This window comes from Globicephala melas, chromosome 2, assembly GCF_963455315.2.
Source record: "Globicephala melas chromosome 2, mGloMel1.2, whole genome shotgun sequence".
Lineage (NCBI taxonomy): Eukaryota > Metazoa > Chordata > Mammalia > Artiodactyla > Delphinidae > Globicephala > Globicephala melas.
In genome coordinates this window covers 169,095,518-169,123,218 of record NC_083315.2, presented here as the reverse complement: position 1 = coordinate 169,123,218, position 27,701 = coordinate 169,095,518, and the positions used below count along the sequence as shown (strand labels likewise).

General features: G+C 42.4%; 1 protein-coding gene across 2 annotated transcripts in view; it reads left to right on the top strand.

Annotated features, from left to right (window-relative positions):
* ATG2B (autophagy related 2B) overlaps window positions 1–17,184 on the top strand; it is a 78,220-nt gene extending 61,036 nt beyond the window's left edge. For both annotated transcript variants that reach the window (XM_060295254.1, XM_030883440.2), the window contains exons 35-42: window positions 1,022–1,100; window positions 2,220–2,427; window positions 4,936–5,005; window positions 5,279–5,361; window positions 6,403–6,524; window positions 6,767–6,921; window positions 7,620–7,769; window positions 12,293–17,184. In XM_060295254.1, the coding sequence (XP_060151237.1) occupies window positions 1,022–1,100; window positions 2,220–2,427; window positions 4,936–5,005; window positions 5,279–5,361; window positions 6,403–6,524; window positions 6,767–6,921; window positions 7,620–7,769; window positions 12,293–12,523 (1,098 nt within the window). In that variant the 3' untranslated portion in view covers window positions 12,524–17,184. The remainder of the gene's footprint in view (window positions 1–1,021; window positions 1,101–2,219; window positions 2,428–4,935; window positions 5,006–5,278; window positions 5,362–6,402; window positions 6,525–6,766; window positions 6,922–7,619; window positions 7,770–12,292) is intronic.
* The last annotated feature ends 10,517 nt before the right edge of the window (window positions 17,185–27,701 follow it).

Here is a 27,701-nt window from a genome sequence, read left to right as displayed (position 1 = left end):
ATAATATAGTGAACAATTCATGAACTTACTCCCCAACTGCAGATCCAGAATATTTCTAATACTGTTGAAACCGCCTGTTCGTTCTTCAGTCCTAGCCCTCAGTCTCCCATATGCCATGTTATCTAGAAAAATACCTTTCTAACTTCCATCATTTACACTTCTGACAAGTGTGATCAGTAGTAGATCGGATCCTTTGGAATCGCCAGTCAGGCACTTGGTGCGCTGCCACTTACTGTGACCCTGTATCTCACTTTCACATTGCGGTTTGGTACAATATTAACGTTTTATATTAATTAAAGTTTTTTAAAATGGGAGGGAAGAGTAAGAAAGAACAGGCTCTGGTATTTAATTTTCATATTCTCCAAAATGGATTTGTCAGTCTCAGTAAGGCTTAATGAAGCTGCTAATAATGGGCAAATGTGGCTTGCATACACAGCACCAAGAATGGTCCATACCATAGAATTTCAGAAAAGACCACACTGATTGGGTGATTTTATTTATTTTCAATTTTTATTTTGAATATCATGTCTAATGAAGAAAATGTTTAAGGCAACATAACATAGTGGTAAAGGCAGAAATAAGACATTAAGAACTTTTAAGGCACATCTGAGTATCCAGTACATGCTAGCTGCTGTTATTGTTTAGTAATATCACTGCTACCAATTCAGAGTGAGAACTAATGCCAAATTAAGAATGAGACTACTATATTTCTAAGAAAACCAAAATGTACTTTGATTTAGAAATAGCAGTTTAATTTCTAACTTATCTGTCGTAATTTCTGCATCTATAAATTAATTTTCTCCGAGTTGTGAGAATTAACAAGGAAGTGTATGTGTGTGTGTGTGTGTGTGTTTATGTGTGAGAGAGAGGGAGAGATTGAGAATAGGAACAATGCTTGACACAGAGTAGGGACTGAATAAATTATAGCTGTATATGAACAATGAGTGAAATATAAGACTTCAAGACACTTCGTTTCATAGTTTTAGAACCCTTTAGATATAATTACATCTTTCAATTTTAGGATGCCTTGTTCTTCCTGAAGGATTTCTTCACAAGTGTTTCCACAGAAGTAGAGCTTCTCATGGCTCCAGATCCAGAAGGTATTAAATATGTAGAGTTTGAAAAAGTCTATAACAAGTACTTGGATTGATTTTGATTGTTATGAGGCCTTTTTGAGAATGTACTTACAAATCTTTATTCTCATTTATATAAATGTGTTCTGTGCTCATTTTTGTTAAGTTGTACAAATGTAGTTTATGTAAAAGTACAGGAGTCCCCCCTTATCCTCCAGAAGTACCTTCCAGGACCCCCAGTGGCTGCCTGAAACTGCAGATAGTACCAAGCCCTAAATATACTAAGTTTTTCTTTCTATACGTACATGCCTATGATAAAATTTAATTTATAAATTAGGCGCAGTAAGAGATTAACAACAGTAACTAGTAATAAAATAAAACAATTATAACAATATACTGTAATAAAAGTTAGGTGAGCATGATATTTCTCTCTCTCAAAATGTCTTGTACAAATTTAATGCCTTTTCCGTCTTAACTAAGCACTTATCTTGCACTGTGGCTGTAACCTTTGAGGTACGACAGCAAAATGAGTGCGAATTTCTTTTTCCTTCATCACAGTTTTACAGATTTGTTCTTACTGTAGATCTTAGCGGCCTGAGCATACAATTTTTTTTTTCCTTATTAAGTCAAGAGCTTTCACCTTTTCACTTAGAGGAAGCATGCTGCGGCTTCTCTTTGGTGTATCCGAATGGCCAGCATCGCTGTTCTTGTACTTTGGGGCCATTATTAATAAAATAAGGGTTACTTAACACAAGCACTGCAATACCCCAACAGTCAACCTGATAACTGAGATGGCCACTCAGTGACTCACTGGTGAGATATGCTGGACAAAGGGATGATTCACATTCTGGTGGGATAGAGTATGACGAGGCAAGATTTCATCATGCTACTCAGAATGGTGTGCAGTTTAAAACTTAGGAATTGTTTATTTCTGGAATTTTCCATTTCATATTTTTGGACCGCAGTTGATCTTGGAAAGTGAAACTGAAGATAAGGAGGGACTACTGTAATAATTTAAAAGGTGAAAGGTTTCTCTAGCAGTAGCTGTATTTATTAAACGAAATGTAGCAAAGCAAGTTAAGTGTAGATTGACTTAAATTGTTGCTTTAAAGACGTATAGCTAATTTTTCAAATGTGCACTTTCAGTTAAAAAGTCTCCTGGAGCTGACGTCACCTGCAGTTTGCCAAGGCATTTAAGCACCTCAAAGGAGCCAAATCTAGTTATTTCTTTCCCTGGGCCAAAGCAGCCATCCCCAAATGGCAGTGCCAATTCAGTGCAAGTGGTCAATGGGGAAGAAGAGAAGGACTTCTCTGCTGAAGAAGCATCGTTTAGCGATCAGCCTGTGTTTTTTAGGTAAATCATTTAATTTTGATAACAGATGAAGTTATTGTAGAGTATGAAGGTTGTTCTTTCATGTGTCTGTGTGCGGGAGATCAGGAGGTCGCGTCAGCGTCTCTGTGCACTGGCAAATCATCACCCGGTGTATCTATTTGTATGCGGGCCCCACCTGCTTGCACCTCCCATTTATACACATTGCAACCCTGGCTCAGGATTCATCCTCCTATTGATTCTGTAGCAGGAATTTTCTCTTCCCCTTAGATTCTTCCTTCTGTTTTCCTTCACCTGTCCCTCGCTTTCCAGTCACTTATTATGGCCTGTTTGTGTGTCCTTGAGCGTGATGCTGTCCTTTTCCCTCAAACGCCTCACCTTCAGCATTCCTCCCTTTTCCCTTATGGGGATTTTCTGTCTACTTTCTCTGCCCTTCTCTATCACTGTTGTGTCCTTCCTGACCCGCCGCTAACTGGCTGAGTTGGAATCACCAGGAAACCCATGTCCCTGTTGACTACAGCCAACAACTAGCTGGTTGTACATTGGAGTTTATCCTCATTTCCAGATCCATTCATTCTAACCGTTTTCTTTCTTTCCCAGCCCTTGATGGTAGGGATGGAGCCTTGGCTCTATTGGAAGGAGAGAGGTTGAAGATCGAAACCACCTGTGTTGTGAGGGACCGTTAGCTCCTTTCCCTGGTTTTCTATAGTCCTCTCTTGTTGACATCAGTGGTCCCCAAGTTCTGTCTTTCTAAGTTCTGAGTTTAGAATGTGACCCAAAGTAGGCAGTATAACTGTTTTAAAGTGTTTTCATGTTTTAAATATCTTGTATATTGATGAAAATAGTTAGAAAATAGAATGTGAGAATTGGAACGATCCTGGGAGAGAGGATCTCTGGTGGTTCTAAACTTTTCTACCATAAAAGAAGAATCTCTTTTATTATTTTCCCACATTTCTTTTTTATTTAAAAATTTTTTTCTAGCAAAAACATTGTGTATCTTAAGTAATAATTTGAATTCTCATTTCATATAAGCTACCAATTTGGTTTTTGTGAACACTGGATATCCAGTATAAAAGAAATTGAATTGTTATAATTCTGGCCTGAAAGCACAGAAATTTGACACTTTTTAGTCAGACTAGGTAACCTCACTTACTTAGGTAAATATTTGTTTTTTTCCATTTAGACTACTTAAAATAGCTTGTAGATTTCTGTTTCTACTCTCAAAAGCTCCTAGTGTATCTAGGACCCTGGGGTGGTACTTGGTGATATAGTTCAAATTACTCACTTTACAGATGAGGAAGTTAATGCACAGAGAGGAGAGGTGACTTGCTCAAGGCCACACAGTTAGTTAGTGGCCAAGCCAGGACTAGAACAGAGGTCTTCTGAATCCCAAATCCAGTGCGTTTTCCAAGTAATGGCATAATAGTCCCCTCTCCTGCAGACATTTATTCATCCCACGGATATTTATTGAACATTTATTATATGTATGTCAGATTTTGTTCTAGGTGAACAAAGTAGAGAAAAATCCCTATTTAATTGAGCTTATAGATAATAAAAATATATGATTTGGCCTATTACATACATGCCATGGAGGAAAGAGTGAGAATGGAGGAGGCAGATGTCGAGGGGCTGTCGCCCAGAGAACCCAGTGCAGATGAGTGTTCGGAAGATGAGGGATGACCTGGGAACCCAGACTTCTTGTAGTGATTGATATTAATACAGCACTTCCATTTTACTGTAGGTTAAATGGACTTTTGTGGGATGACTTGGGATGACTTAGTATATAACCACCGACATTAATTCTGTAGTAAAAATGTGTTTCAGCTTCCAATTTACAGTCCAACTTTTGGAAGCCAACTGCTTTTGTTTGATGTGTACCATCAATGTATAATTATAATTTCACTTAGAATTCCCAATATTTGTGTGTCAGTGTCCTATTTGCAAGCGTTAATTTCATGACTGTCCACTAAAATTCACCAATGTAGATGGCATTTAAAAATTTACTGATGAAGACATTTAGGCTCAGAGAGTTTAAGTTACTTGCCTCGACTGCATCCCATGTAACTGATAAAACTAGGGTTCATGTCTAGGTCTTCTGGATCTTTCTGCTCTATCACAGAGCTAAAATGAATACCTTAGCCCTTTTTTACTTTTCGGTAATGATTATGTCATTTGGTTTAATCTTGAAAGTTGTCTTTATTAGTTCGTTCTCTGTATGAATGGAATATGTGCCAGAATAAATTTTCCTAAGATAAACATTGTTTAGTAAACTAGGAAAAGGTTTTTGTGAGAAATTTAATATATAATGAAATAAATAAGATTTATAAGATGATTAACATCTGTTTAGTCGTTACATTGCCTTAAGAAAAGGTAGAGCTAAAAGACATTCTCTTTTATTTAGGCCTTAATATAGTCACATTATTTATTTTGTGGCTTTGTTTTTATTCTCCAGTTGAACAAATTCATTTATATCTAATTTCAGCTCTTAGTAATTTTGAATATAAATAACTCCCCTCCTTTCTTTATCTTTAGAGAATTTAGATTCACATCAGAAGTTCCTATTCGACTTGATTATCATGGCAAACACGTATCAATGGATCAGGTCTGGAAACTTTGCACAAATATACTCTACAAAATTATCTCATTTGTGGACTCAATTTTTTAAAAACTTTTTTCCGTTATAGTTTGTATATGTGAAATGCAGTGTAAGATTTTAAAATTTAATTCTGCTTTTAAAGTAAATTAAGTATAATTTTACTTAAGAACCCATGAGTAAAATTTGATATAAATTGGGTCATATAAAATACATGTACTTTTTTGCTCTAAGTATTTTAGGTGTTTTACCTTTAATAGCGATTTTTTTTTTAATTTAAAGGGTACGTTAGCTGGGATTTTGATTGGTCTGGCCCAGTTAAACTGCTCTGAACTGAAGCTGAAGAGGCTTTTCTATCGGCATGGGTAAGTTGACTTATTACATGAGACTTTAAGATGTAGTTACTAACGTTAGTTTACAGCAAACTAAAAATTGAGTTTTCTTAACAAGCATACATAATTTATTTTACAGTGTTGTTTGCAGAGACCTCATTTTTAGAGGATTTTTACTGGCTAGGGACTAATTTTTATTCTGAGAGAATAGAAGTAGTTTGAAGAGAGTAGTATTTTTCAAAAAACAGCTATAGTTAGGATTTTTAAATAATTTCCCGAAGTTATAAATTAGCCTATTCAGTGAAAAGACTGGAAGTTCACAAGGTAAACGGTTCTTAGTAGCTAAGAACTGTCTGGCGATTTATAGACACTGAGTCAACCCTGTGCCAAAGCTTTAGATGTTGAAGAAGTAAGAACAGTGGAAAAGCACACTTATATATACTACCTAAGCCTTATATAGAAATTATTAGCATTATAAGTGCTAAATTATTAGCACTTATATATACTGCCTAAGCCTTATATAGAAGTGATTAGCATTAGCATTGGGTTAAATGTATGTGTATACATAGATATATTTATATACTTAAATTGAAAATCTATAAAATTTTGTCCTTATAATTTGTACGTTTTCTTTTTTGTCTTTTTTTTAATAAACTTATTTATTTATCTATTTATTTATTTTTGGCTGCGTTGGGTCTTTGTTGCTGCACCACGGGCTTTCTTTAGCTGCGGTGCGGGGGGGCCACTCTTGTTGCAGTGTGTGGGCTTCTCATTGCAGTGGCTTCTCTTGCTGTGGAGCACGGGCTCTAGGTGCGTGGGCTCAGTAGTTGTGACTCGCGGGCTCTAGAGCGCAGGCTCGGTAGTTGTGGCACACGAGATTCGTTGCTCTGCGGCATGTGAGATCTTCCCGGACCAGGGCTCGAACCCATGTCCCCTGCATTGGCAGGCGGATTCTTAACCACTGTGCCACCAGGGAAGCCCTCTTTTTTTGTCTTAAGTAAAAAAATTCCCCAAACTTGTCTAAACCTATAAATTTCATTTTCCTTCCTGTATACTTACAGTCATTTGCTCTAGTTTGCTAGGTGTTGACAAATTATTCTCATATGCAATCACTGAATGGCTTACTGACATTAAGAAGAACCAGCTGCCAGGAATTCTGGGAGGCGTTGGGCCTATGCACTCACTAGTGCAATTAGGTGAGTGTTCTTTTTTAATTAGAAGATAATTTATTTTGCCTGATCAGTGATTCTTAACTCTTTTGGGGTTATGGATGCCTTTGAGAATCTACGTGAGGATCATCTTTCTAGAAAAACCTACATGTTAGTCGTACAAAATTTTGCCTCCCATTTTAGGAGTTAAAAACCCGAGGGTTGGAATGATAGCAGAGATCTAAGCTCCAGCACGCCTCTTGATTTCTGTGTGTTGGCTGCTGTTCTAGTGCAAGGCCTGAAGGACTTGGTCTGGTTGCCAGTTGAGCAGTACCGGAAGGGCGGCCGCATCGTCAGAGGGTTTCAGAGAGGCGCCGCCTCCTTTGGCACCTCGACAGCGATGGCTGCTCTAGAACTCACGAACAGAATGGTTCAAACCATACAGGTATCTTTCCAAAGACCAGCTTGATCTGTACAAAGAGGAAGAGCTGTTGTAAGCAGTTGGGTTATTTTGTTCTCAAAATGTACTGTGAAAGTGTATAAAATATTGAGAATATTTTATTTGTAATGATTTCATATCATTAACTTTTTTTTTGATTAGCTGTCCAGTGTTAAATAAGTAGTTAAATAATAAAGCAGTGGACTACAGTGTCAAATTCGTTTGCCTCTTTCAGGTAGATTATAACTATTAAGTTAGCCAAGGATTTATTTCACCACATTTATGTGAAAAGATCATAGCTGAATGTAAAGAAGGCATTAGAGATCTAATAGTGGTCGTATTAAGGTTTGTTATATTAAGTATTAAGCTCCATTTGGCCTTATCCAGTTGTTCACAGACATGCATTCTTGTCTAACCTTGGTAACAGGGAGAGTGTTCTCAGAAGGCAGAGGAGGGGCTGAAAAATTCAGCTCAATCCAGATATGAGTTATTAGTGTACACTTTAACATTCTTGTTATAAAAGTGATACATTCTTGTAAAGAATTCAAATGCTGCAGAAGGGCCGGTCTGAGGGTGTGTGAGTCCCTCTCCTCTTCCTCTCTCCCCGTAGGAAGTGCACTGTTGGAGCTTAACCCTCCAGACTTTCTTCTGATTCACTTTTTTGTTTTCTGATTCACTTTTCACTCTCTGATAAAATGATCCAGGCGGCGGCAGAGACTGCTTATGACATGGTGTCTCCTGGTACCCTTTCTATCGAGCCCAAGAAGGTCAAAAGGTTCCCTCATCACCGCTTAGCCCACCAGCCAGTGGACCTGAGGGAAGGTGTGGCCAAGGCCTACAGTGTCGTGAAGGAGGTGAGTGGGCACCCGAGGGGACAGGCCAGAAGCAGTTTGCGTGCTTTCCTGACGTTCATCTAAAGAGCAGCGGCACTTGGGCTTTGTCCCAAAGAAACCCCTGGGGTGGACTTGGGACTGTTCTGTCGCTGGTGAGTGCAAATATCTGCATGAGGTAAGAGAGGAGGCTGTGTCCTGACCTGCAGGCTCACGAGAAGAGTAGTGATCTAGTGGGAAGACTGACCTCTTTACATACAGAAGCAAACAAGGAGTAGTAGAAACACGCCACGGACTCACCAGTGGAGTTAACATATGTTTATATTTTGCTGTATTTTCCGCAGATTTGTTTAAAAAATAAAATTTTTCAGGTTAATCACAAATGCTGACCCCATTCCCATGCCTTCACTATCCTGAAGATGGTAGATATTTTTTCTGTGCATGTTTTTTATAGTTTCATGTAAGTATGTATTCATAAGCAAATAATTGCTTATATTTTAAAAGTTAACATAAATGGTATCATCTGTACCATTCTGTAACTTTTGTCTTTCAAGATGTATCCACATTGATATATGTAGATCTAATTTAAACTTTTATAGTATTTCACTGTATGAATATAGCATAATTTATTTATCTTCCTATTAGTGGACAGTTTCCTTTTTTAAAAAATTAATTTATTTACTTCTTGTTGGCTGCGTTGGTGTTCGTTGCTGCGCGCGGGCTTTCTCTAGTTGTGGCAAGCGGGGGCTCCTCTTCATTGCGGTGCACGGGCTTCTCACTGCAGTGGCTTCTCTTGTTGCAGACCATGGGTTCTAGGTGTGCAGGCTTCAGTAGTTAAGGCGTGTGGGCTCAGTAGTTGTGGCGCACAGACTTAGTTGCTCCATAGCATGTGGGATCTTCCTGGACCAGGGATTGAACCCATGTCTCCTGCATTGGCAGGCGGATTCTTAACCACTGCGCCACCAGGGAAGTCCCAGATTCCATTTTTTTCCCTGAAATACGGCTATTGGAATGTTCATATAAACGCCCCTTTGTTTGTATGTGCAAGAAGTTGTTAAGGGTGGAATTGGTGATTTGTAACTATTTGAATCTTGACACTTATTAAGCATTAACAAATTGTAATTTAGTTGCACCAGTGAATCCTGGTTCTTTATGGGTGTTGACAGGAGCATTCCTTGTCTTTTTTTTCTTTCTTTTTTTTTCTTATTCAAACAAAGTCACAAAAATTATAATCATCCTCATCAGTTCACTCAGTCCCATGTAATTAATTTGTTTTTCATCTTGATCTTTTCTTAGCACTTTTGTGAATTCATCAGTTTTCCATTAGAGTTCTGAGAATACTTATTCATTCAATTCAGCAGTATAGTCAGTTACCAGAAACCTGTACTTGTCAGAGTCTTTTCCATGAATTCCTTGAAGGTGAAACCCTTTTATAGGAACATTTTTGCAAAAGCATCAGAGTACACCCAGAACCGTCTGTAAATGACAAAAGACTTAAAAATGACCACGGTTAAAGATTTGACGAAAGTTCATAATAATGCAATTGACAAGGAAATTTAGTTATTTCTGAGATACACATTTTAAAATAATAACTAGAATTATGACTTATAACATTATACCAGAACGTATAAGATTTTTAGGAATTTCATGTAACATCTGAAACGTTTATATTAACATATTTCCATACAAATGACCCAAAGAAAGTTTAGTATTAGTTTTTTTTCCTTTTTTTAGCATTCCTTGTCTTAATCTTTTTTTTTTTTTGACATAGGACATGAAGTTTGAGGTCATTTTACTTATGATTTGTGTGTTAAGATTTCATTAATGATATTTTTCCCTGTCATATTCTGACAGGCAGAAGTGCCTTAGGACAGTCTTTTACGTGACAAAAGAAGCCCATGTGGTCCCAAGTGGTGGGAAGAAGACTGAAGTGAGGCCCCCAAGAAATGTGTTAGTGGATAAATAAAGGCAAGACCACGGATCACCTCTCTTAAAAAGAGGTTTAGTCGGGAGAATAAAGAGAGAGAATTACCAGTCAGACCTGTTCCTACAGATGTCAGGATTGGGCCAGTAATCAGCAGACATGTTAGAAATCAGGTTTGTAAAAATTATCCTGGGCTTCAAGGCGTAGCAGGGGCAGTTTGCAGCAGGATATAATAGCACTTGGGTACCTAGCACTTTGCAGTTTCACAAAATTCTTCCCTAACTTAATCTATGCTCATTTAAATAAAAGTATTTGTGTGCTTACTCTGTGCCAAGAGGATAGTAACCCTTAAAAGATAGGTGGTTTTCCTGACTTAGAGATGAGGAAACGGGGTCAGCAAGAATGGCTTCCCCACTGTACCGTGGCGAGACGGTAGTGGAGCCTGGATCGGAACCCAGGTATTTGGGTCTAATGTTTAGTTCTCTAAAACCATCTGTGTGAAGAAGGGAGGAAGGAAGGTGAGCATGATTTGATATGGTAGGTGTGCTTGATTAGACGGAGTCTGAATTCTGTATTAGAAAACTTTTAAAATAGACGTTCCTAGGTGGTGATAAATACTATCTCTTGGGCTTCCCTGGTGGCGCAGTGGTTAAGAATCTTCCTGCCAGTGCAGGGGGCACGGGTTCAAGCCCTGGTCCGGGAAGATCCCACATGCCATGGAACAACTGAGCCCGCGAGCTACAACTACTGAGCCCGCGTGCCACAACTGCTGAAGCCTACGTACCTAGAGCCTGTGCTCCACAACAAGAGAAGCCACCGCAGTGAGAAGCCCATGCACCACAATGAAGAGTAGCCCCCACTCACTGCAACTAGAGAAAAACCCGCGCACAGCAACAAAGACCCAACGCAGCCAAAAATAAATAAATAAAATAAATAAATTTATAAAAAAAATACTGTCTCTTTTCGTATTATATGTTGGTAACTCAGAGATCAAGAGGAAACATCACATGTGTTTCACAAGATCAGGGGTTGGCAAATGATAGGTCTCAGGTCAGATCTGGCCCATGCCTGTTTTTATATGGACCATCTAGTAAGAATGATTTTTACAGTCTTAAAGGCTTGTAAAAAAGAAGAAAACAAGAAGGAAGAAGAAGAGTATATGACAGAGACTGTGCAGCCCGCAAATACTTACCACCTGGCCCTTTGCAGGGACAGTTTGCCGAGCCCTGCTCTGCATGATCAGGTCTCGTGGTGGTTGGGGAGCAGTGGCGAGGGAAGTAGTAGTTGTAGGAGCTGTTCGGTGAGCACTTAGTACCTGCTGAGTTGTACCGGGCTCTTTAGGTGCAGTATTTCATTTAACTCTAACAATCACTACAGCATTTTCATTCCCCTCTTAAAGCACTTGTGTCAGGTCACACAGCTAAATGATGGAGCTGAGGTTTGAATTTGCTTGGTGGTGCTGATCACCACGTTCTGACACACTAACAGCGACTGTTTGTGGGTTAGGGAGGGGACCTGGGAGCAGGCAGGAGGAGGATGTGGGCAAATGTGTAAATTGTAAGCATCTTCACTGTGGTGACGGTTTTACTTGTTGGCTGTTATTCTGTAGATAGTTTGAACAATAGCACTTACATTTTTTTTTTTAGCTCTTCTGTAACCCCCTCCCCGCCACGGTATTACATGTTTTTTGCCTGCTGTGCTGTGTAAAAATGATACTCGCATCAGGTTGTCAAAGTGAGGGCTAGACTTTGGACTAGGGCAAAGCTCCTTGATTTCCCTGGAGAGCCCAAAGTTCCTCTCGTTGTGCCTGTCACTGAAATGGTCACAGTGGAATAGTGCCTCGTGGCCCCTAAGGGATTTTGAGTTAGCCAAATGGTAGAGATTTGAAAGTCATGTATGACGTTTTACCACTCTGGCTTGACCTACTCATTTACATATTCAGCTCTAAAGCTCAGCAGTCATGATTATTTTAATGTTACACAGTTAGAAGAAAGATGAAAAATGCTGCAGAAGCTTTGTTTCTAATTATTAAACATGTTCCTGCTTTATGTTCTCAGAATTTTCTCTGTTTAATCCAGTAAAATGTTCTATTTAGCCTTTTATCTTAATTGAATGTTCCACAGTTATCTCTTCTAGTACATAGCCAGTAATTTAAAACAAATTAAATTATTTTCTGGAGCTTAGTCAAATTAGGTTTTTTGTTACAGTTGAATCACAGGTGCTATCACCATATTCATTTAGTGATTATATTTATTCAAGAAGCTTTGTTTGCTAAGTTTGATTTAACTAGAGTGATTACTGGTGCCAGAAAAGCTGCTCTTGGATTATTGACTATTTCTGTAAGCTTCCCCACGTGAAATTGTAGTTTACAATTGTAGTGTACACAACTGTCACAATAAAATGCTAAATCATAATAATTGCATCTTACTTTCCCTTATAATTAGAATTGTCATAAAAATAATTATCCTGGCTTATCTCAAAAGTACAGGTTCTGTTTTGTTTTGTTTTTTGTCTAGTTACAAACCTGCTGTTGATTAACTCGACTAAAGTGTGTATTATGAGAGAATTTAGAGAGTTTTCTGACCAGTGATTTGCTCCCCTTCTCTCCCCTCCCCTCTTTCAGGGAATTGCAGACACGGCTCAGACCATTTACGAAACCGCAGCCCGGGAGCACGAGAGCAGAGGGGTGACTGGCGCCGTGGGCGAGGTCCTGCGCCAGATCCCTCCCGCCGTGGTGAAACCTCTGATCGTTGCCACAGAAGCAACATCCAGCGTCTTAGGTGGCATGAGAAACCAAATCAGACCAGACGTTCGGCAAGACGAGTCACAGAAATGGCGCCACGGAGAAGACTGACGTTTCAGACGTGGTTCTTCATGAAGATAATGAGGGTGGAAATAAGGAACAGAGTATCCCACTGGCAGCTTCAGGGGGAACTCGCTTAATTTTATTGTGCTCATCTCAGGAACAAAACCATTTCTTAGTGAAATAATTTAGTATCAAAACAACATGCAACCAAAACCTTTTGACATTTTAGGGCTAGTTTGGTACTTGCCTGTAGAATAGAAACGTTTGGTGGCTGGCGTCAAAAGTCCAGGAAGCATTTGCTGCCCAGTTAGTGGAATGTTTGCTTTTATTAAAATGACTGTACTGTTCCGTGTTACAGACAGCTGTCATTGGAAACCTCCTTTTACAGTACAGAGTGCTCAGAAACATTGGAGCACTTTGAAAGCACTATTTACGTTGCTCTAAGGAGTTGATTTTTCTCCAGGTTTGAAGAGAATCACAGCTTCGAAACTTTCATTGAAAATGAGAGACAGAAGCCACAGGGAAAGTAAAACAAATAGGATTTTCAATATAAATACCCGTGAGGGAAAAATAACCTAGTCTGTTGGATTTAGTGTTCCCGCACTCGCGAACAATGTCGTTTCCATTTGCTCAGAAGAGCCTTCTGTGGGAGTTTGAGAACGTGAATGTCGCAGACTTGTTCTGTTGTGTTGCACTTTATTGTGTGTGTGTGTGTCTGTGTGTGTGTGTGTGTGTGTGTTTAGATTAATACAAGTTATGTGCTATATTCTACGTGTAATTTATAGAGTTACACAAAATATAAAGAGGGGTAAGTCTGAAGGTTTTTGGCAAAGGAAGGTAACTCAAATGTAATAACTTTCATTCATTCTGAGTGTAAATGAAAATGTGCATTCTATAATGAACTGGGGCCCATCTCATTGTTTATATATTCAATTTTAAGCAGGTGTAGTGCAAGGTTATTAGGAATGTGTGGAAAGGGAGATTGAAAGTGGTTTTTACTCTTTTGAAATTAACCAAAAATCCTCCAAATATGCCCTAGTCAGCTATTTCGAAGTACCATTTTTACTTGGTTAACAATGTACATTTTGATAATCTGTCAGGAATGAATAAAATATTTTTATTTAAAGGTAAAATTGTTTTATGCTTCCATGAATATTTTGCTTCTCTTAGAGCATATTCATAGATGCAATACTAGAATTTATTCCAAGACCCTTGGGAACACTTTCTCAAAATTGATTTTGGTTAATATCAAGTAAATCATTACCTAGGAGTGAGAGGGAAATTGTTCTCAAGAACTCAGCCTCTAACTTTAGATTAATCTAGCAGAAAGAAAATATAGGACTTTGTATTCATCCACTGTTTAAAGTTGCACGATGTACATCCTCATTTTCTAGAGTGGGGGGATGTCATCGAGGTGAATTTGGATTTCACAGCTGCTTTCACTTTGGGGTTTGGAAAATGACGTATCAATTTCATTCTCTAAACTTTCTAAACAAGAAAGCAAATGTAAACCAAAAATCTGAACATTTAAAATTTATAAAATGATGTTAAATAGCATTTGATTTAATTTTGTTTTCTGTTTACTGCTGAAAAACTTAAAAGGATAGTGCTCAGAAAACCACCTGTTTAAGCATCACAGGACCGTTTATTACTCGGCCCTAGTTAGATGGAGTCCACCTAGAACGTGGTCCTGAACGCTAGCCATGGCTGTTTATTATATGAAGCTTCAGCCTGCTTCCGGGGTGCTTTCCAGGCACCCTCGCATTGACACCAGTATTTTCCCTTATAAGGGAACATGCTGTGTGTGATATCTGTGATGATCAATCAAACTGGAAAACACTTGCTCAAATTTAAAAATATAAAATCTCTTTATTAAATATATTTTCCATACTACATCTCATTGAACTTAAATAATTAGTATAGGGAGAAATAATCATCCTCTTCTTTGTACTCTGAGTTGCAAATGGATCTGTTTTTTTTGACAAATTGGGTTTATAAGTCCCATTTAAACATATATCTTTATAGTGTAATTTCCATGGCTCTCTGTTCTGCCCTCCTGCACCTGCTTTTAATAGAATCCATGTTTGGGAACAGAAACCTTGTGTCTCAGAAAGATTCAGTGTCAGGGTCTAGTCATTGTCAGTTTAACCAAGATGCTCTTTACTTGAGATGTTTACATAGAGGTCCTTTCTATATTTGAATACTTAGGCATTGTTAAATGTCCTTAATTTTTTCTATAGTGTCTTTTCGAACTTTTACGTCACCATGACACAGTAGAGAGTGTTGGCAGGATCCTCGTGTTGCCAGATCTGTGACTTACCAAGTGGATGCTTTTGCCAAGACATTGAGTTTCTTTGTGCCTCTGGGTCCCTCTCTGTAAATGAAGGGGTTTCTTACGACAAAGCCCAACAGAGATTTTCGGATGAGTAGAGCGTGTGTGTGTATGCATGTGAATGATGACGTGGGATGTGGCACTCCGTTGAGTGCCCCAGGCCTCTGGCACCTGGGACGGGTGGTGGTGTCGAACGAGAGCACTGGCCACATCACACCCACAGTAGCCACGGCTCCTTCAGATCTCTGATCTCTTAGAGTAACGTGTCTCTGAATGGCCATGGTGCCTTCAAGGCTGACTTCTGAATGGAGCAAACTGAGCATGTCCATGTACTGCTGCATTGAGTCCACGTTACGTTTCTCCCCGAGGGGTCCAGGTCAGCGAGCTTGATCAGGATACGTTTGTGAGTTTCAGAACCTCACAGTGTTGCAGGAACATGTTAAGACCACTTTACGTTATACAGGCAGCAGAGGCCATGGTGACATCTCCTCTTGATTAGGATCCCCCAGTTTCCCTTCCTGTCTGTCCACAGATTGCTGTTATTTACAGGTAGAATGTCCGCTCAGCATTTGCCTTTTAGGACAGATAGGATGCAATGTTTTTTTCTAGACATCATAGCGAAGACTTTCATTTTAGTAAAGCTTGGGTCCAATTTGGAGTCCCACTTAAGCACATATATTTAACATCAATATTTTTATAATGCAGAACTCCCTTTAAGAAAAAAAAAAAAAATCTTCCCAAATAGCAATGTGCCTAAAATGAGAAAAAGACTAAAAACCAGTATTTCCTGCGACATGCTATGCGTCACTTCCCTCTCCTTTAAAAACTGTGTTTTGTAGGTTTGGTGCCTTTGTTCAGTTCCCAAACAGTCCAAACAACTACGTCTGCTCCTCGGGGGCCGCTCGCCACCCTCGGGTACTGTTGATTCAGGTTCTGTGCACCGTGTGTGCTCTCACCAGAGACGGGAGACGAGAGACAGAGGGCAGAGGCAAGTTAAGCAGTTTTAAACGAGGAATCCACACTTGCACTAAGTAGTTTTAGGATTAACAATTAATTATCTTACCATGAATTTAGATCTTGTATATGTAAAAAGCTGCATGACTCAGCTTAAGAGAAATCATTTACCTTTGCCCCGCCTCAGTTTTCTCACACCTGAGTGGGGTGCAAATGAACTCTCAGCTTGTGGCAGTGTGGCAGGGCTAGTGGCCCGTGGTGAGCAGTCTGTTCCCTGTTTCCCTTCATATCCTCTTGACCTACTTAAGACACGAGAGAAAATGTCTATAAAGGTCTTTAAGCGTCGTGAAAGTAAGGGCCTGTGCAGATGCAAAGCGATACTTTGCATCTGCAAATGCATCAGCTGGACATACCCATTGGTACTAAATTGAATAACTCAAATATCAATATAAATTTGTGAGTCTTAGGTTAAAAAGGAAGGTTATTTGGGTAGTATATAGATAATGAAGGAAAGAAAAATTTTGTTCCATTACCAAGAAATCTTATTTCTGTGTCCCGGAAGGTATAGTCAGTCTTTTCATTGAGAATAACTGAGTGCTTTAATGCCAATTTAGTTTTATCTCAGAAGTTTCAGGATCATGCTAGGCATTGCTCCCTGCAGTAGACTTTACATGCACAGTGGCAAGTCAGCTAGTTTTAATCAGAAGTATTTTCCTTTCATCGTAGTGTCTGCAAATCAGAGAGAGAGAAGGCATTCTAACACACCACGATCGGCTTCTTTGGGGATGCGAAACTTGAGTTTCAACAATTCATATTTTGAAATGTCAGCAATTTTTAAAAACAGAGGTGTTAGACATTTTTGCTTCCTGTAACCAGTGTTGGCCCCTTGGTTTCAAGCATATTGCCTCATAAAAAGCACCAGATGGCTATCTGATGTATTTCAAGAGATTGTAGATGTGATGTTGGCCGACTCAGTGACATCTCTAATGCTCTGGGGGTGTTGAAATAGCAGCCCCTCCTTTAAGAAACATGTTTACTTTGCTGTTTCACATGTACTTTGTGTATATGAAATGGCAGCTTCCAATTTCTAGTTGGATTTGTCTTACATTGTTTGTGTAACTTGCCGGTCACACAGGACTGTTTGCTTTTTCATTGCGAAATTTGGTAGGGACGCCAATTCAGCTCTTATGTTAATCCATCCTGATTTATTTTAGACATTGAATTGATCTCACCAGAAGTAAAAAGCATATGTTGTATATGTTGACTGTCGTTGCTAAGTTTCCTAATTGAGGTAATTATGGATATGAATACTTTAAGAATACTGATGCTATATGAGTATTTTTGTGGAAATGTTAACTTGTTAGTGTGACTATTATGAATTTAAGAATATTCTTGAAGAAAATTAAAATATTTACTCTTTGGAGTTTGCTCTAAACACTATTGTCTTTCACCAAGAAATGTTCCCTGTATAAAAAGCCTGTATAAAATACTTTTTGAGGCAGAGGGCAGGTCTGTGTCAGATCCTGTTGCTGTGAAATGGTGTTCTTATGATCCTGTGCTGATAAGTACTTCTAATAGCAACTCTTGTAGCTACCTGCTGCTGCCTTCTGAGATGTATAGGGCATATAATGTTAGAATTTGCCACTCCTTCCCCTTTTGGGATATTAATCACTGCATTAGTTATCTTATCTCCACAATGTAGACTTGCAGCAAACACATCTTATAGTTTTGGTCTTAGGGACCTAGATAAATACTTGAAAAACCTGTTCTTTTTAGAGGAATATTATTATTTATAAAAGGAATATTTAAAAGAAATATTTATTCTTAAAGACAGTACTGTAAAATAAGTTTTGATGTGACAGATGTCATTATATGACCATCCACTGTGAGCAATCATGGAAAAATCGTGAGTCACAACACACTTCACACATGACTCTTGTGAGAGAGGGAAGGGAACCTTTGTGAGGTGCTTGCTGTGAGCCAGGTTCTTTATATAACCCCAATAGCCCCTCTGAGGGGTGCGTGTAATAATCCCTCTTTTCCAGAGGAGGAGACTGAGGTTCAGAGAGGTCAAGGAAGTTTCTTAAGGTCCCATGGTTTGATTCCCGAAGCCCATGCTCATTCTAGGATTTTATTTTAAGAGGAACTTGTACCGTTGTCTAAATTAGTGAAAACTCTTCACTAATTAGGAAACCAAGAAAGGAGTTTTGCTAGAAAATGGAGATTATAGGCTCTCAGAATACTTTAGTCAGACAAACTTGCTTATCTTGCATCTCCACCCCTCCCCCCTCTCCAGGCTGGGCTCCAGCCACAGTCGTTAAGTCTGGGAGCAGGGCTAAGTTAGATTCTCTCCACTTTAGAAATCTTACCCTTGGGGCTGGATAAGCCTTTGCTGTGGGGCTGTCCTGTGCACTGTAGGATGTTTAGCAGCGTCCTTGGCCTTACCCAGTACGTGCAAGTAGCACCCCGTCCCCACTTGTGTAAACCAAAAATGTCTTCAGACACGGCCAAGTGTCCCCTGGGTGGCCAAGGTCCCCTGGGTGGCAAGAGCCCACTGGTGCAAACCACTGGGCCAAAAGCTCCCCTGGTGAAAATCATGTGCGGCATGGAGCGAGCACAGCGCGTAAGAGCCTCCCCACATTCCTTTCTGGAATATTCTGCCTGGTTCCTCCTTATCTCAGCTTAAAGGTTACGCTTCTCTGGCCCAGCCACCCTTACCTCTTTATTACCTCATTACTCATTATAGCACACACTCCTCTCAACAAACTTTGTGGCATTTCTCTCATTTTAAATTCAACATTTGTTAAGTATTTACTGTGTGATTACTACTTTGTTCAAACCTCAACAACATGGCATTCACATTCCGTACCAGCCAGGGTCCTGGCCGGAAGCAGATGGCCGGCCACTGGGGCGACTGAAGGAGGTGTAAGGAAGGGACTTAATTTAGCACAGGTGGGCAGGGGCAAGGGAGATCCACTGGCACCTCGGGAGCTGGCTCGGCCTCAGCTCTGTGAGTCAGTGGTGGTGTCTGACTTTTTCCCGCTGACCTTGGACACAGGAACACGAGGCCGCTCCCCCTTTCCCATCCCATCTATCAGGAGACTGAAGCAGTGCTAAGCCTCACCACAGGCCTGAGGGGACAAAGGGATAGAGTGATTCACAGAACCCGTAGCTGAAGGGGAGGGCTGCCTGATACAGCTGTGGCCTTAGGTGGAGCCAAGTAGCCAGAGGGGCCCAGACTGCTAAATCCCCAGCCTCGGGCTCCTGCTTTCCCACCTCCTGCTGGAGCCTCCCATAGGTTGAGCCTAACTTACTGCAGTATCTCAGGCTCAGCCTCCCCGGCAAAGAGCAGGGGAGAGGGGGTGGAGAGTGGATCTGGAGGGGCAAATGAAAGCTGTCACTCGGACATGATTTGTATTTGTAATATTGTCTTCATTCTGCAGATGACAACACTGAGGCTTAGGATAAGTGACCTCCCCAAAGCCACACAATGTACTAGTTAAGGAACACTGGTCACTGATGACAGATAAACCCCCGAATCCCAGCAGCTTAACAAAAAAACGATTTCTCATTTACATCAAGTCCAGTCAGTGCTCCTGAATATCTGGCAGCTCTCCCCTAAGTGGTGCTGGAATAGCCCAGGCCCCTTCCATCTTGTGGCTCTGCCTCCCCATTCAGAATCTGCCTCACAGGAAAGAGGACAGCCTAGTGCTGGAGACTTTTGCCCACATTCTATTGGTCAGAATCCTGTCACATGATCACACTTGGCTTCAAGGGAAGCTGGGTAATGTAGTCTTGCTGTGCGCCTAGGCAGGAAGGAAATGGAGGTTGGTGGGCACGTAGCCAGACTCTTATCCACTGGAAAAAATAATGCACAACCTCAAAGTAGAGAATTATGTTTTATTTGGCAGTCTTTCTGAGGACTTCAAGCCCAGAAGACAGCCTCTCAGTTAGCTCTGAGGGACTGCTCTGAAGAGGTAAGGGAGGAGCCAGGATACATAGGAGTTTTTGCAGTGAAGACCAGGTAGTTGGACTTCAAAAGATTACTGTTAATTAAAGAAAATCAGGTATCTCAAGTTAAGGACTTCAGCACTTTTCTGTGTATGGGAAGATGCAAGAGTCTGGGGTCCTTGAAACCATTCCTTTGATGTGCACGTCAGCTATCTGGGACCAGTATCCCCTGCTTTCCCATCCTGATTCCCCTCAGGGTACACCACTGGGGGCAGATGCCATGGCTGAGGGCTGGCAGCGAGGTCATTTGTTCCCTCAGGGCTCACCATCAGGGCAGCTGTAGTGGCTTGGTGGCTGCAACATCCTTTGTTTAGTAATATGGCAGGCAACATTTTCCACTCACACTGTTACGTGCAGAGATGTTAATCCAAGAATGTCTTGACTCCAGACCCATGCTCTTAGCACAGACTCTGTTGGAATTACAGTCAGTTACACTCCAGGGTAATTTGATACAACCAAAGTTTGGATATTATTTTTTCCTCCTTGTTTGTTTACATTCCTGAAAGCAGGTCCTACTGTAGCAAACATATTCAATTCAGCAAACATTGCTGAGTAGTGAGGCAGGATAGTATAATGTAGTGGTTCTCAAAATGAGTCCGTGTATGGGAATCAGCTGAGGAGCTTTTAAAAATTCCAAAACCCATACCACACCCGAGACCAATTAAATCACAATATAATGTATTAAATGTACTTTTTGAAGGTGTACTTTTGAAGCTCCCTAGGTGACTAATTGCAGACAAGTTGGGGAACTGCTGGTATACTGGCTAAGAATATATATTTTTGAGTCAGACTGCCCGGGTGTGAACCCAGGCTGCATTACTTGTTATCTGTGTGGCCTTGGGGAAGTTGCTTAACCTTTCTGTGCTTCAGTTTCCTCCTCTATAAAATGGAGCTAATAATAGTGTTGTTATGAGGATTACGCGAGTTAATCAGAACAGTGTCTGACACAGAGTAAGTACCATCTAAGTGTTAGATACTGTTACTGTTTCTCGAATGCCTACTATGAGCAATGCCCTGGGCCAGAGATGAAAGATATGGTCCTCGATTTGGGGGAACTCAGAACCCAGTGGGAATACATCAGACTCTAATATAAAACAGCTTAGACACAGCTAATCATTCCAGCCATTTGTTCCTTATAAATGGAAATCAATTTGTTTTGCTTCTGGGAAATTGAATGGCATTTTAGGAAGCCGAGGAAAGGAGCAGAAGCTGCTCAGAGCAGTTTTAGAATTGGAATTCCTGGTTTTGAAGACACCACCTGGTCTCCTCTTTCACTGCCATCCAGACATCTGCTTCCCTGGCGTTAAACACAGATCCGGGGCAGGCTTGGGAAAGCTGGGGGAGCCGCTTCCCTTTTTAGCCTGATGTTCAGGATTGACTGGTTACAGGGAAATTTGAGTTGAAGGGGACATCTTGGGTAGCATCTGGAAATAAAAGTCAAGGAGGGTGCTGGAGGCAAAGTCTTTGGGGTTTTGGGTTTGCTGAGAAAAATGAGTATTAGCACAACCTTACAGTAAGAATTTCTAAGGCTGTCAGAAGAGGGCAAAACATTCTTTTAAATTTAGATTTCACTGAGGTATAAAGGAAAACACGACTGCTCGTTGCCAAGTACTACCATTGCTTCCAAAACCTAATGTGAGCATTTGTCAGCCCAGATGTGGCCCATTTATTTTTAGAGTGATGGACCTCAAGGCTACAACTCAAAAAACACTTAACATTTAGTAAAAGTTAAGCACAATACCGCCCCCCCAAATATGCTATTTAAAAATCAGTATCAATGTCATAGCTCTATAGTTAGACATCCTCTTTCCATTTACAACAAGCACTTCTAAGGCCAATTAAATACCTCCCTTCCTTCTCCATTTCAGTTTAAACTTGAGCCTTACTTACTTCCCCTCACCCCACCCCCATTTTCTTTAAAATATTCTTTTCTTCAAAACCCTCCTTAATCCTTCATACCAGATTTCATTTTGAAAGCCATCTTCTTAGTCTTTATGTCTTATTTGCTGAGCTGGGGTTTCAGCCAACTCGCTACCCCAAGGATTGACCTTGAGCAAATCACTGAACTTGGCTCCACCTCAGTTTCTCAGTAGTTTTGATACCAATCAGGGTTCTTGGCCTTCTCCAAGCAACAGAAATTGACAAGAGGCCAGACAAGAAATTCGGGCAAGGTTTATTGGGGCCCATGTGGTCACAGGAGGGACTGAGAACTAGTAACAGGTTCCCTTGTTTGCTCCCTGACCGGAGGCAAGCTCATTCCTTACATGCGGTGAGGGTAGGGTTGTGTCCAAGGGTCAGGCTAGAGGGTGGCTTAGGTGGGTTGCCCACCCCTTTGGTGGTGTTGAGTGCAGGGGGCAGTACCCTGCTTTTGCTCCCAGTTCTTCAGAAGTGGCAGTTGGGTTTTTTGGTCTTTTTGTATCTTTTGTCCAGAATTTGCCCCAACTGTGCATACCCGCAGTTATTTTTTAGTCTCTTATAGATTCTTTGTATTTTGTAGCTCAAGGAGATGTTTGTCCAGGTGCAAGCATTGCAGCACTGCAGCAAAGGGTCCCAGGTTCCAGCCTTGAGGCAGGAGATAGATGGGCCCCCGGGGCAAACAGTTTGAGTTTGGTCCTGTGGACCTATACTCCGAGACAAGAATAACAGGACAATTGAGAGAGGAGGCTGGGCCCTGCCCAGACAGAAGTTAAGAGGCCACATATTCCTCATTCTCAAAGTCAGGAGACCTCCCCAACTACACATGAACAGAAAGGCTCGTTGGAGGTCAAAAGGGAAGTGATGCTAAGTGGCTAAATCTACCCATAGTCCTCTTCAGTAGAATCCATCTTAGCTAAGAGATGCACACGCACACGTGGGAAGATACTGAGATACACCAAATACGGACTTTTTGAACTAAGCAAATCAAAATGATTGGCAAAAGGAAACCCAGAAGAAATGCCCCATAAAAGTGATTCAAACTGCCACAAGGGCACGACTCTCTCTTGGAGCCTGCCTGTGTGTCTATCCACATGTACTGTACATTTTTTTTCCTAATAAATAATTTACTTGTTTCACTACTTTCCTTCTTTGTGGGAATTCTTTTTCTGCAAAGCCGTAGGGCCAGAGCCTTGTCGCTGACCACTGGTCTAGTGGCTAGGATTCGGTGCTCTCACTGCCGCGACCTGACCTCAAGCACTGGCTGGGAACTGAAACCCTGCTTCAAGCCGCTGCTGGCCGAGGCCACCCAAGATCAGCCTGCCTCAGTTTATCTGTTGGATGGATCACTACAAGGGGAAACACTGAATCAATGATATGTGACACCCATTTAAAATTTGAGTGGCTCTTACCAACTGCCCTCTTATAGAAGTTGTACCTACTGACGTACCCACCAACAGGGCTCAAGAGCAATTGTTGCCTTTCCACGTTTCCATGTTTTGTTAAGCTTTGTAACCTATCTGTTGTAACCCATTCAAGGACCTGCTTTGAAATTTTGTGCAGAAACATTTCTGGGGAAAGAGCACTCTTCTTCGAGGCCAGCAGGAGGCGCCCGCTCCCCTCCTGAGTGGAACTTTGGTTTCCAGCATTTACTCCCTACAAAGCCTCTGCAGCCCGTCTGAGCCTGCGCAAATTCTGACCCCGCACACGGTGGGAAGGTTTCGGAAAAATCCTATCCCTACCCTTTCGCAAGGCTAGTCTGTGGCAGCGTCCTCTTGGTCGAGGAAATAGCTTAAATTTAAAATGAAAATGTCATTTGATTTCACAATTAGTTTCTCCCTGTAAATACTGGTTTGAGCGGTAAAGCACAGCCAGCCCCTCTCTCAATCCCCAGGCTTGTGAAAGTTGCCCTGGTGCAATTTTCACAACAGGTTGATAAGGGAATATTTGAGACCTGAGACAACAGAAATGTGCTTTATATTCAGATAAAGTTTTTTTTTTTTTTTTGCGGTACGCGGGCCTCTCACTGCTGTGGCCTCTCCCGTTGCGGAGCGCAGGCTCCGGACTCGTAGGCTCAGCGGCCATGGCTCACGGGCCCAGCCGCTCCGCGGCATGTGGGATCTTCCCGGACCAGGGCACGAACCTGCGTCCCCTGCATCGGCAGGCGGACTCTCAACCACTGCACCACCATGGAAGCACCAGATAAAGATTTCTGTTGTGTTTTCCCAGCAGGCGGTATGTAAAGGTGAGTCTGAAACAGAAGCCTATTTAAGCTTCTCTGCTAATTCATTCCTCTACTGGGAATGCAGCCCCAGCCCTGAATCCTGCCACTCAAGGCTGGGGCTAGGGTGTGGCGGCTGAGGCCCTCGCCTTGGGCACAAAGTTTAAGGAAGGCGGGGTGAGTATAGGAGCACAGCGGTAGTCAAGATAATAATTCAATGCAATGCTTTTCAAAACTCAAAATGAATGCCAAACACCCATGATGAACAAAAGAGTGACATTTTAAATAAAGACAGGATGACCCATGCGCCTCCATGCTCATCTCAGTGGCCTCCCTCTCGGCCAGGTCTGCTGGACCCTGTCTTTCCTTAAAATGTGATGTTTTGCTCATTATGACTGAATCACATTCTTCCCTTTGCTCCCTCTTTCCCAGTCTTACCCGCCCCTCCACCCCCATCACAAGGTTGGCTATAGTATCATGTGGGGAAAATAACATTGGAAGAAGCCACAGGGCGAAGGTGAGGGGTATTTATTGTTAAACACTGGGAATGATGCCAGAATCAATGATGGCTAGTTGCTATAAACGATGTCACTGTTTGGACTGGAGGAGAGCTTCTGCTGATATTAGCAAACATTTATTGCATGTACAATGCTGAGTGATTCTCTGTGTTTGGCTATTTAATCATTCCAACTGTTGTTTGTGCAGAGTCCCCACTCCCCACCGCCCCATCTCCAAGCGTGCCGGCCTCCAAGCCTCCCTTTGCTCACACTTTCCTAGCGCAATGGCTTCTCCCCTTCCCTTTGTTAAGTTCAATCCTTCAAGGGCTGAAATTCTACCACCTCCAGGAAGTCCCCCCAGATCACTAGCCTTTCCTAGAGGTCTTTGTTGAGTAACTGGATCAGATCAGCCAAAATGTGGTTCTCAGCTGGGCATGGGGGATGATTTGCTCCCAGAGGACATTCGGTCGTATCTGGAGACATTTTGGTCGTCACACTGGGGGAGGGCGGATGCTCCTGGCGTCTAGTGGGTAGAGTCCTGAGATGCTGCTAAACTTCCTACAACGCCCAGGCCAGCCCGCACAACAGAGAGCTATCTGGGCCCAAATGTCCTCAGGGCCAAGAACGCTGCATCAACCTTGCTAAGGTATTTTGTGAAAACTCAAGAATCAGATTTGCATTTCACCAACAGGCTTTCATGTTTTTATGCAAGATGTTTGGAACTTGAGTCCCGTGGAGTAAGGGATGGGCAAGGTAGTAGGAGCTGGGGTTTGAGGACACTCCTGTCTTCCTGCCTCAGTTCTGAACTAAAGGAGGCAACAGGGCTCAGCAGATGGGGCCACCACGTTATCTTTTTTTTTTTTTTTTTTTTGCCGTATGCAGGCCTCTCACTGCTATGGCCGGACACGCAGACTCAGCGGCCATGGCTCACGGGCCCAGCCGCTCCGCAGCACGTGGGATCTTCCCGGACCGGGGCACGAACCCGCGTCCCCTGCACCGGCAGGCGGACTCTCAACCACTGCACCACCAGGGAAGCCCGTTATCTTTGTTACTGAGAAGAACTCACTTGGACAGTGTCACTCAGGCATGTGACAACAATGGGCTTCTTAGTTCTGAATCCCAGGATCAGGCTGACTTACCCACACAGGCCCAGAGAGTGCTGACAGTTTCCCGCCTCTGAGGAAGAACCTCATGGCTGAGAGAAGCCCGGGGTCTGCAGACAGCACTTCCCAAAGAGTGAGTACGGAGGAGGGAACTGCACTCTGTAGGCTCAGTTCTTTTTTTATGAAACTGATCAATCAGATAAATCACTTTTCTTCCTTGGAGAGGAGTAAGGGGTGGGCAAGAGGCCCAGAGTTTAGGGAGCAGTCCCTCCTCATTGAAACCTGCTGAATCAGTGAGGATGAGCTAGGTTCTGCTGCAGTAAAAAACATCCCCCAACTCTGTAGCTTAAGAGCAACAAAGGTTGATTTCTCACTCATGCTGCATGTTTAACACAGGGGCCCTGCTCTTCTAGTCCTTCAGGGGTCCAGGCTGATGGGCTGTACATCTTAATGACACCACGGTCTTGACACAAGTCCCCAGGGTTCGCTATGGCAGAGGAAAGGAGGTCACAAAGAATTCTGCTCTTAAGTGCTCCTGCCTAGAAGTGACACACGGGTGCCCTCACATTGGCCAAAGAAGTGCGAAGGCAACTCTTAGCTTCAACAGGGTGAGGAAGTTCAGTCCTCCCACTTCCCAGAAGGACAGGGAACTAGAATTGTTGGAGAGCAGCAGTCATGTCTCGCGCAGAAGAGTGACGAAGGGTTTCCTGCCCCTCCCACTGCCTCCATCAACACTGGTCAAAGGCACTTCCATTGGAAAGACAAGGTTATCTCAGGGAGTGTTTTCCAGGGAGCCACTTGACAGGGCTGGAGGACTAGACATGGCAGGAGAAGAGCTGGCCCTGATCCCAGACCCCACATGGATGGTGTCACCTTGGGACGGGCAAAGCATTCTGGGCCTCAGTTTTTCCGTCAATAAATTGAACAGGCTGCACTGGCTGATCTCTTCCACATCCTGTGAACTCTCCGAAGGGACCAAAAGTCTTATTTACTCTGCACCCCTATGCCTCACACAATACCCGCCCTGGATTGAACACTCAGTATGTGTAGTCAAAGCACTGAATGAATTAGCTGCTCTGATTCCATCTGAGTTTGGGAAGGTCACGGTTGGGGTGCTCCCAGCCCACCATCATTACGCCTATCCCACTGTGGTTTTTAACTCTACCCAAGGTCAGCTCTGTGCCTACTGCTCCCCCCTGCTCGACCCCCAGAAGCAGATCCACTAGCTGACTGGCCGCTTATCGCAGGTGGGTGGGTGAACCCAGCCAAGACCAGCGGAAGAACCGCCCAGCTGAACCCAGCCCAAGTGGTCAACTACGGAACTATGAGCTAAGGTGCTTGTTTTAAATCATTAAGTTTGGGGGTGGTTTTTTTCAGCGATAGATGACCGATATGCTCTTCAGGCTATCGTCCATGTTCTAGTGAAGTGATCTCTCTGAAACGCAGGCCTGAATGTGACACTCCCCTGCTCAGAGCCTCCATTGACTGGCATGGCCTTCTGATACTTTTCTGTCTCCCGAAACTCCTGGAAAGTAAGCCTGGCCTCTTGCTCATTGCCTTAAATCCAACCCCAGACACAGGGAGCTCTGCCACCATCAAGGCAACTCAAATGGTGGCGTCCCTGGCACTCAGGTCTCTTCTCTGAACTCCCAGCCTCGTGGGCATCCCTGGTCTGGACAGAGCCCTGCCCCAGGAGTCCAGCTCACTGGGTAACCTTGGGTAATTCTCCACCCATCTCCGGGCCTTGGTGTCCTTGTCTGTGAAATGGAGGGGCTGAGCTTGATGATATTTTCTTTTTAAAACTTGTTATTAGATTCATAGCTCCCTCGTTCTCTTTACTCAGTATCCCTCAGTGGTACTGTCTTACCTCAGTATGGTACGATGTCACAGCCAGGAAGCTGACGGGATATAATTGTTCAGCTTTTATTCAGATGGTACCAGTTTGACATGCACTCATATTGATGATATTTAAAGCCTCTTCTAGGTCATAGGAGGGAAATTCCCACCTGCTCTTTATCAAACTTGTGACTCACCTCCGGAGAACAAGAAACTGCCTGTGACACCGGGGAGTCTCCCCAGGCTGGGATTTAGTGGGGCTTAGCGCTTCTCAGTGCCCGTGATGGATGGGATGGTGGATGCGGCAGGGGAGGGAGGCCAGCAGCCGTGGACCCACATGACAGGCCCAAAGCTGAAA